The 19,942-nt window shown below is 35.1% G+C and overlaps 2 protein-coding genes across 3 annotated transcripts; one reads left to right on the top strand and one right to left on the bottom strand.

The window, feature by feature from the left end:
* The first annotated feature begins 5,418 nt into the window (after positions 1 to 5,418).
* Positions 5,419 to 7,682, top strand: LOC120577438 (uncharacterized). Its single transcript, XM_039828871.1, has 2 exons — positions 5,419 to 5,583; positions 5,881 to 7,682. The coding sequence occupies exon 2, from the start codon at positions 5,945 to 5,947 to the stop codon at positions 7,547 to 7,549; it is 1,605 nt and encodes a 534-aa protein (XP_039684805.1). The 5' UTR covers positions 5,419 to 5,583; positions 5,881 to 5,944; the 3' UTR covers positions 7,550 to 7,682.
* Positions 7,683 to 9,166: 1,484 nt separating this feature from the next.
* LOC112417173 (putative ABC transporter C family member 15) lies at positions 9,167 to 19,471 on the bottom strand. 2 transcript variants are annotated; one of them, XM_039828427.1, is made up of 12 exons: positions 19,323 to 19,471; positions 19,139 to 19,221; positions 13,737 to 16,069; positions 13,538 to 13,624; positions 12,499 to 13,155; positions 12,086 to 12,250; positions 11,500 to 11,794; positions 11,146 to 11,360; positions 10,737 to 11,042; positions 10,319 to 10,382; positions 9,988 to 10,227; positions 9,167 to 9,751 (listed from the first exon to the last, which is right to left on the bottom strand). In XM_039828427.1, the coding sequence occupies exons 2-12, from the start codon at positions 19,179 to 19,181 to the stop codon at positions 9,612 to 9,614; spliced, it is 4,545 nt and encodes a 1,514-aa protein (XP_039684361.1). In that variant the 5' UTR covers positions 19,182 to 19,221; positions 19,323 to 19,471; the 3' UTR covers positions 9,167 to 9,611. The 2 variants fall into 2 exon arrangements, with proteins under 2 accessions (XP_039684361.1, XP_039684360.1); XM_039828426.1 differs by lacking the exons at positions 19,139 to 19,221; positions 19,323 to 19,471 and having other exon boundaries at positions 13,737 to 16,203.
* Positions 19,472 to 19,942: the final 471 nt, after the last annotated feature.

Below are 19,942 nucleotides of genomic sequence, written 5' to 3'. Positions count from 1 at the left end.
AATAAGCTGAGACTTGTATAAAGGACCGCTTTAAACAATTTGAAGTTCTAATTATAAAAATTGAGCACCTAATAAAGAGAAGCAGAAAAACCCCAAGTTATTACAAGTCACTAAGTCTTCAAATGATGTTAATTTACCAATCTCTTGTGGAATTTCAACAGACATGTAATTTTTACAAATGTAAAGTTTTCTAAGTGTTTTAAATTTTTAGATAAGGATCAGAAATAGACCATGATGCCTATTTGTACAAAGGTCTAAAACCTCAAGTTCATCATAGAAATATATTGTCAATATATGTTCCTTTTCAAGGTTTATACTAGTGATGCATAAGATGGTGTTGTTTCCTTTGGCAAACTTGATCAATGAAGTTGATGGTTGGATTAACCTAATGAATGTCAAATAATTTCGATCTCATTTTTTATGTCCATTTCAACCTAATGCAAGATAGAAAATGGTGAATAATGTGATATATATTCCATTGCAGCAACTGTGCTTAAATATACATAATAGTTTACAGTCATGGTCCTATAATTGAGCTAACCATAATTTCAATAATAATAACAGTAATTGTACAATGTTTATAAACAGAATGAAATGATGATGTTGACTATTTGTTGTTAGAAAGAGGAAGTCAATGATACTCATGACATTAAGTGATGATATTCATTTCTTTAACTCCCCTTCTCAAACTGATGGTGACTCTGTTACTCCAAGTTTGTCCCTCAAGATGTTGAACCTAGTGTGAGTGAGAGCTTTGGTTAGGCAGTCTGCAATTTGATCTGCAGAAGGAACATAAGCAACTGCGACTTCATTTTGAAGGACCTGATCACGTATGTAGTGAACGTCTATCTCAATGTGTTTAGACCTGGCATGCATAACCGGATTGGAAGCTAGTGCCTTAGCACTCAAGTTATCACACCACAAAACTGGCTTTCTATGTATTGGCACTTTGAGTTCTGCAAGTAGTGACCTGAGCCATGCCACTTCTGCTGCTAGATCAGCTAAGGCTCTATACTCTGACTCAGTACTTGACCTGGACACCACTTTTTGCTTTCTTGAAGCCCAAGAAATCAAGTTTTCACCAAGGAACACACATTGACCTGCCATAGACTTTCTATCATCTGTGCTTGTTGCCCAATCTGCATCTGAGAACCCTGCTATGTCAAGATCAGTTGATGGTTTAATGTGCAAGCCTAGGTTTGTTGTACCATGGAGATACCTCAGTATTCTCTTTATTCCTTGCCAGTGATCTGTGGTTGGAGAGCTCATGTATTGACTAAGTTTGTTGACAGCAAAGGCTATGTCAGGTCTTCTGTTGGTTACGTATTGTAATGCACCTATAGCCTGTCTGTAGAGTGTAGGATTGGACATTGGCTCCCCTTCAGCTGTGAATTGTCTCCCGGTTACCATTGGTGTAGGGCAGGATGATGCATTTTCCATGTTGAATTTCTTGAGCATATCTTTTGTGTACTTTGTTTGTTTCAAGTACATCCCACTGTTGTCTCTATGAACTTCAATTCCTAAAAAGTAATGAAGGTTTCCGAGATCTTTCAGTGAAAAGGTAAGATTAAGTTGATTGATGAAGGCCTCTAGAAACTTGTTATTACTGCCAGTGATTATTATGTCATCAACATAGATAAGTAGAAATGTAGTGTGACTAGTCTCCCTTAAAACAAACAAAGATGAGTCACTCTTGGTGTTTTGAAATCCCCAAGTCAATAATGTGTGCCTTAAACTGTCATACCAAGCCCTTGGGGCCTGCTTTAAGCCATATATTGCCTTGGTCAATCTGCATATGTGATGTGGTTTGGTTTTATCTATGTACCCTTCAGGTTGATGCATGAAAACAGTTTCTTTGAGGTTGCCATTCAAGAAAGCATTATTTATATCTAGTTGTCTAACTTCCCAATTGAGATGTACAACAATAGATAGAATGATTCTTACAGTGCTTGCTTTGACAACTGGGCTAAATGTTTCATCATAATCCAATCCAGCTGTTTGTTGAAAACCTCTAGCAACAAGTCTCGCTTTCCTCCTCTCAATTGTGCCATCTGCCTTGTATTTTGTTTTGTAGATCCACTTTGAATCAATGATATTTTCTTGTCCATGAAATGGTACCAATGCCCATGTTTTGTTGTTCATTAGAGCCTTGTATTCTGCATCCATTGCTTCTTTCCATTCTGGCCTGACTTGTGCTTCTCTTACACTTTCTGGTTCCTTGTCTTCTTTAAGTTCCTCAGTAAGCCCTATGTAAGGTAGTTTGGGCTTGTATATTCCTTCCTTGCCTCTTGTTCTCATCCAATGTGTGTTGCTGATGTTCTGTTGAGGTGGTGAATTGTTTTCTGGTGTTCCAACTGCTTCTGGTGAGTCTTCAGTTTCACTGTCACTTTCCCTGAGATTGTTCTCATGTGTATTCTCAGAGCTACCACCCAACACCGGTTGATCTGCTATAGTGTTGTTGTCATCTAATTCTTGCTCTTCGTGATCAACAATATTGTTGGTTTCCTCAGTTGTGTTGTCGGTAGTAACACCTGCAGGATAAAAAGGTAACCCTATAGAAATTTCATTAGTAGCAGTTTTGATAGGATTTCTTATATCCAGAAAACCTTCCTGGAAGGGAAAATGATTTTCGTTGAAGACTACATGTCTTGACACAAAAATTCTTCCATGTGAATTGACACATTTGTAGCCTTTGTGAGAACTACTGTACCCTAAGAATACACATCTAGTCGTGTGAAATTGAAGTTTGTGCTGGTTGTATGGTTTGAGGCAAGGGTAGCAGGCACAACCAAAAGGTTTCAAGGCAGTTTTGTCAGGGTCTTTCTTGAACAACAATGAGTAGGGACTTTCATTTGTATTCACAGATGATGGCAGTCTATTTATTAGGTAGACAACAGTAGAGAAGGCTTCCCACCAGTATGAGAGTGGCATTTTGGCTTGTGCTAGTAGTGTTAATCCAAGTTCAGCTACATGCCTATGCTTTCTTTCAGCTCTCCCATTTTGTTGAGAGGTATATGGACATGACATTCTGAATTGGATACCAGATTCTATGGAAAGTTTTTGGACAGGCTTGAACTCTCCTCCACCATCACACTGAATCATTTTTATTTTCTTGTCAAATTGGTTTTCAACTAAATTTTTGAACTGATTGAAAGCATGTATAGTGTCTGATTTTTGTTTTAAGGGAAAAATCCAAGTGAACCTGCTGAAATCATCAATAAAATGCACATAGTATTTAAAATTTGATTGAGATAAAATTGGTGCAGGGCCCCATACATCAGTATGAATCAAATCTAAAGGTTCCTTAGCATGAGAGGAAGAGGATTTGAAGGGTAGCAGGTGAAGTTTGCCAAACTGACAGGCTTCACAAAATGTAAATTGGTCACTAGGTGATGTCTTTACATTGCAATCTTTCAACACCTTTTCCAGTACTTTATTGTTGGGATGTCCAAGTTTCCTATGCCAATTTTCTTTGAGAGACATGTAAACACATGGATCTTTATTGGCTGATGGTTCTTTATTGGTTGAAAGTTGGTATAGGCCATCCTTAAGCCTCCCCTTTAGAAGTGCCTTCCCTGTCGGTTTGTCCTTCACATAACAACAATTCTTATCAAATTCAACAATAGCATTATTGTCAGCAGTGAGCTTGGATACACTTAACAAGTTTTTGGTGATTTCAGGCACATATAATACATTATGCAGGTTGACATCATTTAACTTAGTATAACCAGAAGCCAATATTGTAAGTTTTTCACCATTACCAACAAGTAGAGAATTCTTACCACTGTTCTCACCAAGATCTTGAAGTTGGTCACTTTGGTGTGTGACATGATTGCTAGCCCCACTATCAAAATACCATTCATAGTCTTGACTATAATGGGGTGAGGCTATGAAGGCACTATGAGTTCCTTGTTTTACACTCTCATCATAGTTATTTGAGCCTGTATAGGACTTATCAAATCGATGGTAGCATTGTACAGCAGTGTGACCAGTTTTATTGCATACCTGACATATGAGTTTAGGCATCCTTCCTCTTCCTCCACCTCCTCTCATTGCTCTAAAGTTGGAACCTCTCCAATTGCCTCGTGTTCCTTGTTTGTTTCCTCTATACTCAGCCTTGCTTGCAAAATTTGCAGATGCATTGATTGTAAGACCACTCAAGTTGTTGAGTTGATCTATTCTGCTTTCAAAAGCTAGTAGTTGGGATTGAAATTCAACCCAACTGAGATCAATCAGATCAGCAAGCTTAACTACCACTGGATTATAGTCAGCATCTAATCCATTCAGAATTTGGATCATCAAGTCAGAGTTTGAAATTGGTGACCCTGCAAGTTTCAATTTGTCTGCAAGAGTTTTCATTTTCATGAGATATTGCTCCATCTTCATGTCCCCTTTACGAGTATTATGAAATTCAGATTTGAGGTAGATTGTCCTTGACTTTGTATGAGCTCCTGCAAGCTTTTGGGCTTCATCCCAAATTTCCTTGGATGTTTCACAGTGTAGTAACTGTGTGGCTATGTCTGTTGTCATGGAGTTGATTAGCCATCCCAGGAGTGCTTGATCTCGAGCAATCCAATCATCATAGTCAGGATTGGCTTTCTTTGTTGTTTCACCTGATGTGATGAACTGATTTGGGCATGCTTTTGTCCCCAATATGTAGACATCAAGTTTGCAGCCTCTGATTAATGGAAGAACCAATGATTTCCATAATGGATAGTTGTCTCTGTCCAACTTGACAGAAACTATTGTGGGAAGGTCATTTTTCTGGTTGGTGTTGGCAGCGGATGACATGATTGGATCGATGAGAGCTTTCAAGCTTAAAGCTCTGATACCAAGATAGAAAATGGTGAATAATGTGATATATATTCCATTGCAGCAACTGTGCTTAAATATACATAATAGTTTACAGTCATGGTCCTATAATTGAGCTAACCATAATTTCAATAATAATAACAGTAATTGTACAATGTTTATAAACAGAATGAAATGATGATGTTGACTATTTGTTATTAGAAAGAGGAAGTTAATGATAATCATGACATTAAGTGATGATATTCATTTCTTTAACTATGCACATACTTCCAAATTGTAGGCTAGTTGTTAAATTGATTTTGTTTACGACACGTTTATAATAGAAAATGTTGAGAAATAGAATCTTGTCCTTGCTTCGAATGTTTTTTTTACTGAAAATAATTTGCAATTGTATGCATGACTCGATGATAAGTCATTGTCTTCTGGAAAGATTTTAGTGTCATTAACTAACTACTTACATTAATTAATTTGCTCCATTTAAACTAAACTTCATTTACTTCATTTAAGATTTGGATGTAAGATATGTGACAAAAAAAATATTTAACAATTAAGATTTTAAATTAATGAAGACATGTGTCCAAGTGGCAATGGATACGTCCTGGGTATGTATGTCTTGCTACATACCATCGATCCAAAAATAGATGTTGTCAAAGGGGGTATATACGTAGTATTTTATGGGGTGTAAGTAGTAAATCATTGGCGGTTTACAGAGATAACGCAGAGCAGAGCCACAGAGACAGAGACGACGATACTCCGCTTTCTCTTTCTCCGGTTAGTTTCACTTCCATTCTTCCAATTTCATTTCTCACTATTCCGCTTTGAACTAATTCTCTGCAAGCATCAATTCAACGTTTTTGCACTAATTCTCTCTAAGCTTCAATTTAACATTTTTATGGAGGTTAAGTAGAAGCTACTGAATTAACCAAAAAAATAGACCAATTTCAGTTTCCTTTTTTTAACCAATTTCAATTTCAAATTTTGTTAATTTCAGTTTCATTATGTATTATGGTATTGTTTTCATATCGCATTTGCGGTTGAGTTCTGTCTTTTTTTTTTCTTTTCTTTCAGATAAAAGTTAAACAAATTGGATGGTGGTATTTTGAGCCATACTACAGACACTGAGCTGCCAAAAATGAATGTGTTATCCGCCAATGTCGTACAACAACTGTCATTTTCATTCTCAAAATCTTTATCAAGTTTTGAATGGGAGAACAAGAACAAGAATGCGCTGTTCCTTACGGTGACTGTAGCAAAACCACCTTCTCGTTCAACTGTCATCCGAATGGGTGGTGGGCCAAGGACGTATCCAGGCGGGGTGTCCAAGTGGCAATGGAAGCGTATGCAGGCCAAGAAGGCCAAGCAACTCTTGAAGGCACGACTGTGCCGGGAGCGGCAGATATATGAAATGAGGAAGAGGGCTGAGCTTAAGGCTGCTGTGTCTGACTTGGAGAGGCCCTGGGAGGTGGTTGAGAAGCCCCCTAAGTTGTTCTCTATCAAAGCCGATGAGCAGCTCAAGGTTTTGGCTGATAGGTTTCAGAAGCCTGGTGGGTTTGACCTTTGGACTGAAAATGATGGACCTCAGTTGTTTCAAACCCCTGATGAGTTGCCTTCTGCAAGGTTCTTTCCTAAAGGGGTTGTTCATAGTATCAAGCCTTATATGAAGGTTACTAGTGATGACTTGTTGGAGGGATCTGATGTTCTAGAAAATGATGGCGGTGAAGGGTATGGGTCAGATGATGTTCATGATGGTGAGGGTGGTTCTTCTTCTCCTTTGAATTATGGGAGGAATGAAGTGAATGTTGGCAGTCGATTGCAAAAGAATGGGAATGGAAGGAGGTATTTGTCAGATAATGTTGATCGGTCTCATGATGGGGAGCGTTCTTCTCATTTGAGTGCTGAGAGGAGTGAATTGAATGTTCGTGGTGGATTGAAAAAGAACGGGAATGGGAGGAGGTATTTGTCAGAGGATGTTGTTCGGTCCCATGATGGGGAGCGTTCTTCTCATTTGAGTACTGGGAGGAGTGAACTGAATGTTCGTGGTGGATTCAGAAAGAATGAAAATGGGAGGTGTTATTTGCCAGAAGATGTCGATCAGTTCCATGATGGGGAGCGTTCTTCTCATTTGAGTACTAGGAAGACCGAGTTGAATGTTCGTGGTGGATTGAGAAAGAACGGGAGTAGGTATTCATTAGGGGATGTTGATCGGCCAGATAATGAAGATCCTTATTCTTCTTTGAATTCTGGGAGGAATGGATCAAATATTGATGCTAGAATGAGGAAGCACGGGAATGGAAGGAAGTTTATTCCAAAGGGTGTAGATGGGTCGGATGATGCAGAGCGTTCTTCTCCTTCACATGCGAGGAATGGAGCGAGTTTTGATGGCAATTTCGGGAATAAAGGGAGTGCAAGGAGGGTTTTATCCAACGATGGTGATGCTGTTAGGTCTAATGGATCTGGTGATATTAGATTGAGGAGGAAGGAGAGTGGAAAGAGGTTTATGTCAAAGGATGTTAATGGGTCTAATGGGATGTATGCAGGAAGAGATGCTTCTGGCAGAACACAGAGAGGGAGTAATTCCATTGCAGGCAGGAGATATGGAAAATATACTCAGAGGAGTTCAAACAATGTTTCACGAAGGGTTAGAGATGCAGATTCTGAAGTTTATGATATGGGTTTACAACAAGATGGAAGTTATCAATTCTTACAGAATGAGCAACCTGACTCTACAAGCTGGTAAAACTGTGGACTCTTAGTCAAGGGTTATTCTTTGATATTGGTAAAAGTTTGTTTGAGAAAAATGATTGATGCTTTGTTACTCTTTCGTAGGCATTGTAAAAGTATATTTTGTATATAATACATTTCATCTTTAATGAAAATGTTGAATATCAAGTTAAAGTCTTTTTTATTCTTTAAAAACTTTTGAACTTCGTAAATTCTTATTCTTATAATTGCTTACTGCGTGCAATTATTTGAAGACTGAAGTCTATAGAAATAATATTTTAATAACAGGTTATGATATGTATATTGTACATTCAGAACCATTTCCTAGGTGATTTCTCATGAAAGTGTTGTGTTTGAAACCAACTGCTTTTAATTTTAAAAAGTAACCAACGACATTAACCAAGTTATGTTTGATCAAATTTTGTACAATGAATTTGGTCCTGGATAGTTTAAGAGGTTTCTAAACTACATGAATATTGAGGGATTGATATTAATCTAATCAATGTGAACTCATAAACAAGGTCTTCTTTTGAATCTGTTTTCGAGAATAGCTTTTGTAGCTTAAAATAATTAGTGTATAGTGTTTATATTTACATACACGGACTTGTATTGAAACAGATATAAGCTGTTAATATGATTACAATTCAGTGTTCATGTGGTCATTCTAGGAAACAAAAACCATATTCGAATTGGATTTCAAAATGATATATGGCATAGCAGATCCCATGCAAAATCCCAAGTCACACTCATATACTCTTATTTCATTCAATTGGCAAAATTGCCCTGTGTATATATTTTAATGCCGAACATTTTGCTGCGGGCTGCATATTTAGAGCTATTGGTTTTGCCTTTATTGATGTTGATAAAAGTAGTTTTTTGATGTAGTTGGTAGATGTTTTATATGAAATTGTAAGGATGATCAAGCTCTTTATGTAGAATCATTGGAGTTTAGAAGCAAAATATCAAAATTTAATAATGTGTGAGGTGGTTTGAAATTCATTCTTGCTCCTTTAATTTGAAAAGATAAATACCAGTGTCTTTTATGGATCAATTTAATTCTCTCTCTTTTATGGCTTCATCCTGTTTCCTTTCAATTTTAGTAGGAGAATCAATTACTTGTGACCCTATCCTTGATGAAATGAAGTAGGGTCTTTGGTTTGAACATTGTTGAAGTTGTACATGCTTTCCTTAACTGTATTATTTTAGTCAAAGAGACTACCTTTTGGTTCAATTCTTTCAATATTTATTTCCTCAATCCCAATATTTACTGACAATCAAGTTGAAGGAATTATTAGGACATGATCAGAGCATTTTAAATTTTGGCGTTGAACACATTCATAATGGTATAGCTTAGTTGATGTGCGGGGATTTACTTATAAAATTTTTGAGCTAAAAGTGGAGTTCTTCGCTCCCAATTATTAGTTGTAGACTTCCACATCTCCTAAGCTCTGTCACAGGTTTGTGGTCTTGGAAAGGTACAAGCTCATGGAAACCTTAATTGGATCTCAGCTTCCTCGAGTGATTATTCTATAAAGTTGCGAGTGAAAGATCCCTTTTTGACGGGATTAGATTGGATTGAAGTTTGCTAAAGCACAACCTCCCATTCCATTTTAAACCGAATTTGAAGGCAAAATGAGGCAAAACTTAGTTTACAATAAGATCCAATCTAAAGATCAAACAAGAGTTTTTTTTTCAGTTTTACTTTCTAAACGGACGGTGAAGAATTCCATCTAAAAACAACCATACTCTAAGAGTGCACTTCTTAACAGATTACAGAGAACTGCTAGTTATTACAGTTTTAGCAGATGAGAGACTGGACATCCCTATTTACAATCTCATCCCAATTTGTTTTTTCCTGCTCAAAATTGGAGCCTATGTCTCCTCACATATGGTATATCAAATAAAGAGGCTCTTAATGATTTCCCATTTTGTTCTGTTACCTCATATGGATGGGACCAGGAAAGAGCTTCTTTCTTTATTGAAGCTATGGCTGAAATAATTTGGAGCCTTTTTTGTCCATCAAACAAGTAGCTATCTGTGACTCCATAAATTAATATATTATCCCCCAAGTCTTGAAATTATTCCCTGTCTTGGACATGTTGAGTTGCCAAGTTGTTGAAGCTATGGGATCTGCTAGAGTACTCTTTTATAAGTTTGTAGAAGAAGGAATCTTCTCTTTCAAGTAACTTTGATGGTTCATCATATTCTGCAATTCTCCCTGTAACATAAGATATATATTAAGCTACTTGCCATATAATGTCAAACTCTAGTGTCATTATTTTGTTACTTCATTTGGTTGTAGAATATTTATCAACATATTTCATATTTTTGTTGGCGTAATGCTTATTTACACTGTCGGTGTACATTTTTTTATTTGAAAACCTATTTAAAGGTCTATTTTGCAACACAATTAAATGGTCAAAATTAGTTCTTTTTGTAATCTCAAACACTTACCATCGCTGAGAACTAAAACCAAGTCACTATCGATGACTGTGTGGATTCGATGAGCTATTGTGACAACTGTTCGATTGTTGAACTCTTGACAAATGATATCCTGTATCACCCCATCAGTTGCAGAGTCCACTGAGGCTGTTGCTTCATCTAGTACTAAAATGCTGCTTTTCTTCAGCAAAGCTCTTCCAAGGCAAAATAATTGCCTTTGTCCAGCACTCCAATTATCACCATTTTCAACCACTGCGAAAGCAATTCAGTTTTTATTAGTAACTATGATTATTATTACCAAAAGCATAATAAACTGTGCAAGTTGATAGCTAATGTCAATAACCTGGGGAGTCCAACTTCTCTTCCTTGGCCCTCACTAGGTGACCTAGCTGACATTTATCTAGTGCCTGAAAATGAAAAAACCATTTAGTTGATGATAAGGGAAAAAATACGACTATTTCACGTGTAGCTACCTATATATAATTTGTTCTTAGAAAAAGTACTAAGGATGTTTTAGTAAATTTCACATTATATTACTTGTGTTGTTCTCCATAAAAAAAATGTACAGAACAAAGAGTTGTGAAGTGTATCAAGTGTTTGTTTTGTGCTATTCTCATTGTTTTGTACCTCAGTGTATCAAACACACCCTAAATGTAACCACTGAGTATTCATCTGGATACTCTCTTTCCTTTTCAATGAGAAGATAATTTTAACTGTGCTAATAGTAATAAATATCCATTAACTTTGATTGAAGTGCTTACCTCCCACACTTCACTGTCAGAGTATTGCTCCAGAGGGTCCAGGTTTCCTCTGACTGTGCCTTCAAACAAGGCTGGATCCTGTGGGATAATGCTGAGCCTTGACCTTAAGTCATGGAGACCTATCTCACATATGTCCACATTGTCAATCATAATGCATCCCTCTCTTGGTTCAACAATCCTGAAAATTGCCTGTATGAGGGTTGATTTTCCACTGCCAGTTCGTCCTACAACACCTATTTTCTTCCTTCCAGGAAAAGTGCAAGTGATATTTTTCAACACAGATGGTAGATGTTCAGCGTATCGTATCTGTAACATAATATTTTGTGTAGAAGATATGTTAGGAAAAAATGGACATAGAAACTTGATTCATTACATATTTTGTGTGTCCTTAATTCTTGCTATATCAAACCTGCAAATTTTGGAAACATATTGTTCCAGTTTCTGGCCAGTTTCTTGGCGGCCGGGAGTCTTCAATCACAAGAGGTGATTCACTTGCGATATTTGTATATTGAAGAATTCTTTCAACTGATATCATCTTGTTTTCTGCATTGCAAATGTTCCATATAACCGAAGCTTGCAAGACATTCAAATTGATTCCATATGTTACTGCTAACCCTGCAATACCTGTAACATACCGGAAAAGAAAGTAAGATCATTTTCAATTCATGTGAGGAGTATTATATGAAAATAACTTCGTATGTTTGCAAAACACATGGTTTTATTGTCTATTACTGATATTTTCTCAATAAAGCTTTGTACTTACTTGGATTTATGAAACCTTCAGGGAGGCTCACTAGCAAGACAAGTGAAAAGGCAAAAACAAAATTTGAAAGCAGGTTCAATCTGTAAGAAAGCCATTCCATTGCAGACACGTTATGAAACCATGGCCTTGAGAAGCCATCCAGAAGAACAAGATTTGTGCTCATGAAACGGCCTTCTTGATCGAAAGCTCGTATTGATGCAGCTCCTGCTAAAGATTCTGAAAAATGGTGGAGAATTGGAGTAATTTGTATCTGTGCTAAGCGAGCCAGTTCTCTTGCTGTCGGATTATAATATCGCTGAAATAAACATCATTCAACTTCTGTCAGGATTTCATAAAACAATGGTGGATAGAGAAAGACATGAGAAAGAGACTGATTTCTTTGTAAGTACAAAAATAACTCAAATATGAGCATTTTTATCCAATTTAAATATTAAATTTAAAATTTGAATTTAAGCTTCGGTTCACATAGATTACACATTGTAAAATTGGAATATTATATCTTGCATTAATTTTGGAATTAGTAATGAGTAACACTTGTTTTATGTCCTCTCATATAGAGAGAGCAAGAAGGTAAAAGGATACATACTTGATACCATATGCAGATTGCAGTTACTGGAATGAAGATGATAAATACTTGCCATGCTGCCTGACACATCACCGCAATAGTGCCAAGAATTTGTATTATTGAGAAAGCACACCATCCTATTTTATTTGCCATTTCTAAGTCTAGCACACCTTGATCTGTGGAGGCCTGAAAGTAAGACTTTCAATATCAGTGTTGTTATATAGTGCCCATAGTAGGGCTATAGCATATGAGGAATTTGAACAAATCGATATTGTTAGGCGATATGTTATTTAGTACAAAATGTTATCAAATAGAGGCAACAGCGACGCTATAGCACTATTTTCCTCTATCCAAGATTGACAACACTGTTCAATATTGCATTGTAATAATAACAATGATAGTCAAAGATAGCATTAATAGATATGAATTCTTACCCTGTTCAAGATTCTTCCAGTTGGGGTAGAATCAAAAAATGACATGGGGGCTCGTTGCACATTATGCAACATTCTTGTGAAAAAAGTTTGTGCTGTCCAAAGTCCAACATTTAACACCAACGTGGCTCTCAGGAGAACACAAAGGGAACCAGCAACAGAAAGTACCATATAAATAAGTAGTATGAAATTCATATCAAATATAGGCTTAGCATCAGATTTTGTAGGACAAACCCAAGCCATCCAATAGTTACTAGCAATCTGAAGTATTTGGAAAGAAGACTGTGCCAATAGTATGATTGGAATAAGAATTCCTCCTTTAACAGTTGTCAAATAAGACCAGTAAACTTCTTTTGATATGCTTCCTGTTTCTCTTTCTTCATCTTGAACCAATTTTCCATCATTATTTCCTTTGCTTTCTGTAGGAGGATTATCTTGCACTGTGTCAAGTTGTGTGTGTAAAAGTTCAGAACTTGAGTTCGAGTAGGTGATGCATTCTCCTTCAGGTATTGGATTTAAATTTGCTTGACTTGAATTTCCAACCGTAAGAACTGACTCTAGTGCTTTGCTATGAGCACCAACTAATAATTCAAATCCTATATTTTGCTTTAGAAGTTCTTCAAATGTTCCAGCTTGTGCAATCCTTCCATTTTGCATCACCTGGTTTTCATTTGGATCAATGACAGTGTGATGTATGATAAAAATGGAAGAGGTATAACAAGATTAAGGAATCCAAAGTAAAATCATTTGGCTCTTTTTTAAATAATATGAATCCAAAGTAAAATTATATATTTTACACCGTCATAAAATCACAACCAATCATCATATGTCTGACTTTAGAAGTATTTATTGATTAAAGCCAAATGTTTTTAAAGATTTGAGGATTAAGATTGATTGCCAATGTAGAAAATCTTTAAACTGACGGTGTATATGAATTAAATTCTTAGTTTAATAGACTATAGTCTCGTCAACAACATAATTCGATATACTCTTTATTGACTAAATAAATATAGAACCAAACTTTCAAGCAAGCATCATTTACCAGAATGAGGTCTGCTGCTGGAAGAAACTCAACTTGGTGTGTAACAAAAAGTATAGTTTTTTCTTTGAGAATCCCCAAAAGACATTCCTGCGGAAAACATATGAAACACCAAACATTAAAGCAATGTAATTGTTTCTCAAACAAGTCTTCAAACCATGAAATATTTAACAAATTTAAAGTACAGAAAAGAAAAACTGACCTTAAAGAGGTGAGTGCCAGTATGAGCATCGACAGCACTAAAAGGATCATCAAAAAGGTATATGTCAGCATCTTGATAAACAGCTCTAGCTATCTGTATTCTTTGTTTCTGTCCACCACTCATATTAATCCCTCTTTCACCAATCTCAGTCAAATCACCACATGAGAATAGTTCAAAGTCCTTTTTCAATGCACATGCTTCAACAGTTTTTTCATACTTATCTTCATCAAACTCTTTTCCAAAGGTTATATTGTCCCTAATATTTCCAGTAAGTATCCATGCTGATTGTGGAACATAAGCCTTTGTTCCACTAATCTTAACATTCCCTGATTGTTTAAATATCTCTCCCAAAACTCCTGAGAGCATACTAGATTTCCCGGAACCAACAGAACCACAAATTGCAACCTTCATTCCTCTCTTTACTCTCAACTCAATTTCATCAAGTGTTGGAATTGCTGTCTCAGGATCCCAACTGAATCTTCCTTTCTCAATAACTACATCAAATTCTGTTTTGTCCTTAGAAACATATTCAATTACATCATGTTGGATTTCTTCCTTCTTAAGAAAAGAAGCAATCCTATCGACGGAAACTTTTCCTTGAGCAATGACATTGAGTAAATCAGGTAGACTGAAGATTGGATCTTGTAACATTCGGAATGTCGCGAATGCAGATAAGACCCTTCCGGCTGTCAGTTCAATTCCTAAGAACATGCATGTCCAGAAGGTTATCACTGAAATGAATGTAGGTGAACCCCAGAAGATAAAAGCCGAAAACGCCTGTTGTCTTAATGACTTTGATAACCAACCATATTCAACACTTCTCAATGATTCTATCCTTTGGAAAAACTCACCATCCCATGCTTGAAGTTTCAATGTCCTCATGTTTTTGAGAATTTCTGAAGTGGTCTTCATTCTGTTGTCTTTTGCATCCATGATCTTGGTTTGGTATCTTTTCTGTATTTTCGTTAAAGGTATGTTCAAAGTCATAACTGCTAGTGTAGCAGCTAATGCAGCCAATGAACCTAATCCAAGATTTGTCTGCAAAATGATAACAGCTAAGGAAATTTGTATCGGCAGCATCCAAATAACGTTTACATACCAAACGAAATCCGTAATCCTCTGCACATCTACACTCATGTAGTTCATTATCTCACCACCAGAATGACTTTGACGCGATCGGCTTGACAGATGTAAGCCCTTCTTGTATACATGTGATATCAATGCGGCCCTTAGGCGGAGGCCTAATTGCCGAGCACCGAAAATCCATTGCCTCTGAGCTATAACCTCAACCATTTTAGCACATAAGAAACCTAGCGACAAAAGGTATCCGCTCTTTAGTCCGCGACTGTCCTTCTCGGTGAGGAAATTCACAAAGTCAGTGATCAAATATGGACCAACATAAGATGCTGAAGCGCTTATTATTGCAAAAAGCGCGTTGATTGCCGCTTTTTTTCTAGCAAATAAATAGATTGCCTTGTAGATAGATGGATTTGTAGTTCCATCTTTTTCCTTAACTTTTCTAAGACTCTCATCAAATGCGCAATTTAGATATTCAGCAGAGTCCTTGATGTCAAGATTAGGAATGTCATCCAATTGAAGAGGTTTCTTATACCCTACCGCAAACAACGGATTGAGCCATGAGAAATTTATCAATTGAAAAATTGTAGCTTTTCCATATGGTGATTCTTTTAGACACTCAGAAGAATGTTTCTCATTTTTCTCTTCCAAAAGTGGTTCAGATATGCTACCATTTGTTGCAATGATGACTATGCCTGTTTTCCCTCTTGTTGAAACAACTAACAGACATGTTGAAACAACCAAACCAAGGAAATCTGCATATTCTTTTATACCAATAACACCCTTGTTTTTTATACTGAAATGGACATGAAGGGCTGTGCTGATAATGCTCAAAAGGAAACTGAAAAACCACCAAAGCCTTACAATCCAATGGAAATTAGCATTTGTTTTTGACATCTTGCATATTGCTATTAGAATAGTCGCAGATGATAACACTTGAATGATCTCTGATGTATAAGTTTGAAGTTTTGAAGTACACTGAGGCTCATGATTGAGCATCAATATTAGCATTAAGGCATGAATAGCCAACAATGAAGTGGTGCAAGCTATGCTTATTTTGTAAGGAAAACCAAATTTTATGCAATTTGGATGCACTTCTGAGACCTTGTTTTGCTTGGTGATGTTGTTCATGCAATTTCTTATGAATTGGACTAACAATATCACAAGAAAGCCAAACTCTAGAGGTAAAGTTACATGTTCCAACAAGCATGGTGAGACTAATGGCTGCCATGTAGTCCATGAAAAATTTCTTAGCTCTGTCAAAGCCAAATGAAGAGCGATGTCAAACTCATGACGATTCATTGTATTGTAGGATATTGTTCAAGCAAAAGTAATATTGAGCCTACACAGAGTGAGGTATATAGGGTATCTAAAACTCCGATTTGGATTGTGTGTAGTGTGACTGCACGCAATGAGTCACATCTAAATTTCAATACAAATTTTTATTCTTTTTAATCTAAAATATCAAACTTAAAATGTGAATCAGCCGATATCAGACAGTTTAAATTGATTGGTTGTATAATCACGAAATTGTGACTGAACACACAACCCAGATCCCTAAAACTCGTAGAATAACATAGTTTTGAGCCAAGTGAAGTATAAAGACTAATTGAACATTTATAGTATTTGGCATCTTGGATTATTGTATTGTTGCTGTATTCAATAAACAAATAAAATCATTTCAAATAACGTAAAGTATACGTAGAGTATATATTCTTTTTTAAATAGTTGAGACGTAAAAAATTAGAAATGTGTGTAAATGTGACTGTGCCTCCTTTGGTTTTACTGAATAATTGTACCTCATTAGTCTTTATCACTTTTAACATTACTCTAAAATTCTAAATTGTTTTTTTTTTCTTTCTGTAAAATTGAAATCAATGATCAATGGCACCTAATTAGAAAAGGACAAATATGAAAAATAGTTTCTCAAGAGATAATTTATTATTGTCCCATTTTTAAACTCTTCTTTACCCCTTCATCAATAGAATAAGACATGTTTGGTTTCGCCGCTACTGTGCACATTTCTAAAGTACAATATTGCTCGCTAACAAACAAAACCAAATAATAATTTTTGACAAAAAAAACCAAAGAAAAAGTTAAAGAGTGGTACTATGACTATCGTCTTAAATTGAAACCTCCCCAACTTTTTGTTTGATTTTGATTTTCCAAGATGCCAAAAAATCTATAAAAATCTACTATTTTTTTTTTTAGGAATAAAAAAAATCTATAAAAATCTACTACTTACTACTTCTCACATTTATTATAAGAGATAAGATTGAATGTAGTTTATACAAATCTTGGCAATTTTGTAGAATTAAATTAGGGGTCCCTTAATATGGACCTTATGTCCATCAATGGTCCTCTTTATATGACTTGTTATAGGCTGTCATCTTTTAAATTGCAAAAAAATAAAAAACATTTTATGTACATTTTATTCTATGTGGATTTGCAAAAACTAAGTAAAAATCGCATTGTGTCTTTCTTCTTATCTTTGAGTATGTTTTTCTTATTTTTGAGAATATATTTCTTGAGCAATACTTACATGGAATATTCATATTAGATTTGTCAATTTTTTGAGTTGAGTTGGACACAATAAAAAACTAAGGAGGAATACAAATTTGATTTTTCCAACAAAATAATAAAAGCCACAAATAGAAAGGTGTGATTAGAAGTTTGAATCAATGAATGCATACACAAAGACAAAATTGTTATGACAGCCACAGCATATGCTTCGTCACTTAAGTATCAATGCCAAATATTGTCCATTGTGTGGAATCAACTTGGAAAGTAATTTGTTCTAAGCCACATGGAAAGCACTTAATGGATGATTGATTTTGAATATATAATATACTATATTTTTTTGTGGTCGAAGTTTAAATCCCAAACCATGCATATTTTATGCATTGTCCATATCAACTGAGCTACGTTTATAATAATATAAAAGATTTAAAAAAAATAATTTTATTATGAATTTTCAATATAAATTTATCCTAACAAGACACTTAAAGTGAGTGGTGGTGGATCTCTCATGAAGTTGATGATAGTATGATACTAAAGTTGAAGATAAAGTGAAAAAAGATATGATGTGGATAGACCATAATAAAATCAGTGCACCTATCTAATCTAATAGTTGAAATAAAACTTGTATATGGTGCACAAATATTACACTTGTTCATATTAAATGCGACCATAAAAGAAATTAATCAGAGAAGACATTTGAGAAAGATGGCTAAAAAGGGTTGGTTTTTAAAAGAAAAGTTGGTGGGAGTTGTTTTGATTGTCAGAAATTAATAAATGATGATTGTCTATAATTAATAATTGACAATTATTTTTTTAAGAAAAAAAATGCTGATATCACAAAACAACCACAGTCTACACCACTGATCTGCTTAACAAAGATGTTCAATGAAGCTTCCTACACTTAATTAATGTTGCCATATGATTCAATTGTTAATATTTGTATATCTTGGGTGTAAAATACTATATTTACATTTCTAGAGCCGTTTCTGATATTTTGATGGTTTAGGACGAACTTATATTTTAGATCCTAATTAATAAATATATATAAACATCAAATTTGATATAAAAAATGAGCAATTTTTTTTAGAGCTGAATAGACCTTTAAAAAAAATTTAGGGGCCCAAATTATGTACATCTTTCAATCACTATTATAAGTAAAATTTTGCATTTTAGATTCATTCAATTAATAATGTACATGGTCTTTATTATAGACCATATACATCATTTAATGAATGAATCTAAAATGTAAAATTTTGCTTATAATAATGATCGGAGGATGTACTTTTGTTTGGGGTCTAGGGCGGTCGCCCTCATCGCTTTGCCTCAAATACGGCTGTACGTCACTCTCCTCCAAAAAAATATAAGTGTTACTCATTCGCTTGCTCATTTTGTTCAATAATGTTTAAGCATCGGCACAGACACACGGATACAAAACTAACATGTTTGTACTACAATAACTTGAGAATGTAAAATGATTGAATAAAATGTGTCGGTTTTAAACGCCAAACTCGTCTTTAAATTAAAATGTCAATGCTAAATAGCTAAAGTTAAAAGCCACACAGTAGATACAGCAATCATTTTATCAAATCTTGAAAATCTCCATTTACCAACTAAAAAACAAAAGTCTTTCCAAGGTTTAGACTTAGGAATTGAGGAGCCAAAAACAGACAAAGGGAATAAAAACACTGACTATAGAAGTGAAATGTTCATACAAATAATGCATTCTGATATAGTTCTTTATGTTGAAATAATAATAAGATAAGATGCAGTGGTGCATGAATTTGTAAATATTGATTAGGACTTACTTGTTTCACCAAATAAGATGCTGTAGAAGTTCTCCAAAGCCATGCTTGCTTCTTAGCTTGAAGCTCAAATTCTGCTCTTGGTTCTGCAAGAAGTGTCACAAAATTATTGGCCTAAGATTTTTCATATTGTAATAATACATAACACATATATAGTATACATATATGAATACATGTATGTACTAACCACTCTAGCAATATATTATGGATTTAGAACTTGGCAATCAAGTGAGTGAACATAAAGAGAGTGAAGTAGAGGAAATTTGAAGAGAATTTGAGTTTAGACCAAAACAAAAGAAAAGTAGTACATTATATAAAGGGAAATCATATGGCAAATAGTATATTTATTTTTCTGGTCAATTTTAAATTGGATGTTAGATTGAATGTCACGTGAGAGTCCTACATAATTGATTTTTGTCATGTTATAAGGTGCTCAGCTTTGGTAGGACAGCATGAAGAATAACACCACTTGATTTCACTTTTTATATAAACAAAATTGGTAAAAAAAAACAACGCTGGTTGAAGGTGATTATTACTGTCCCTATCAGGGTATAAAAGTGAAAACTCAAGCAAATGTGAAAAAGCTAAAAATCATATCTGGCCTTTGGACCACGAAGAATCTTCTTACATTGAGTAATTTTTTATTTTTTATTTTTATTTTTTTTATAACTATGTTATATATACACAAAGAAGTATCTACAATCATTTAACGATGATTAATCGAGCTTTCTCCATACACTAGGGTTAAAGATCGAATTTCAGACTATTTGTTTAATCTTTTACCACTCAACACAATCCATTGTTGGT

The sequence above is a fragment of the Medicago truncatula genome, chromosome 8 (assembly GCF_003473485.1).
Source record: "Medicago truncatula cultivar Jemalong A17 chromosome 8, MtrunA17r5.0-ANR, whole genome shotgun sequence".
Taxonomy (NCBI): Eukaryota; Viridiplantae; Streptophyta; class Magnoliopsida; order Fabales; family Fabaceae; genus Medicago; species Medicago truncatula.
Note: the sequence above shows the minus strand (reverse complement) of the source record. Positions and strands in the feature narration are given on the sequence as shown.

Coding starts and splice junctions, on each gene's coding strand:
- LOC112417173 (XM_039828426.1), bottom strand. CDS start 16,115: ATGAATCGTCATGAGTTTGACATCGCTCTTCATTTGGCTTTGACAGAG. Junction 11,043..11,145: donor TATGTTTCCAAAATTTGCAG/GTTTGATATAGC, acceptor ATTATGTTACAG/ATACGATACGCTGAACATCT. Junction 9,752..9,987: donor GGTTTTAGTTCTCAGCGATG/GTAAGTGTTTGA, acceptor CTTATGTTACAG/GGAGAATTGCAGAATATGAT.
- LOC120577438 (XM_039828871.1), top strand. CDS start 5,945: ATGAATGTGTTATCCGCCAATGTCGTACAACAACTGTCATTTTCATTC.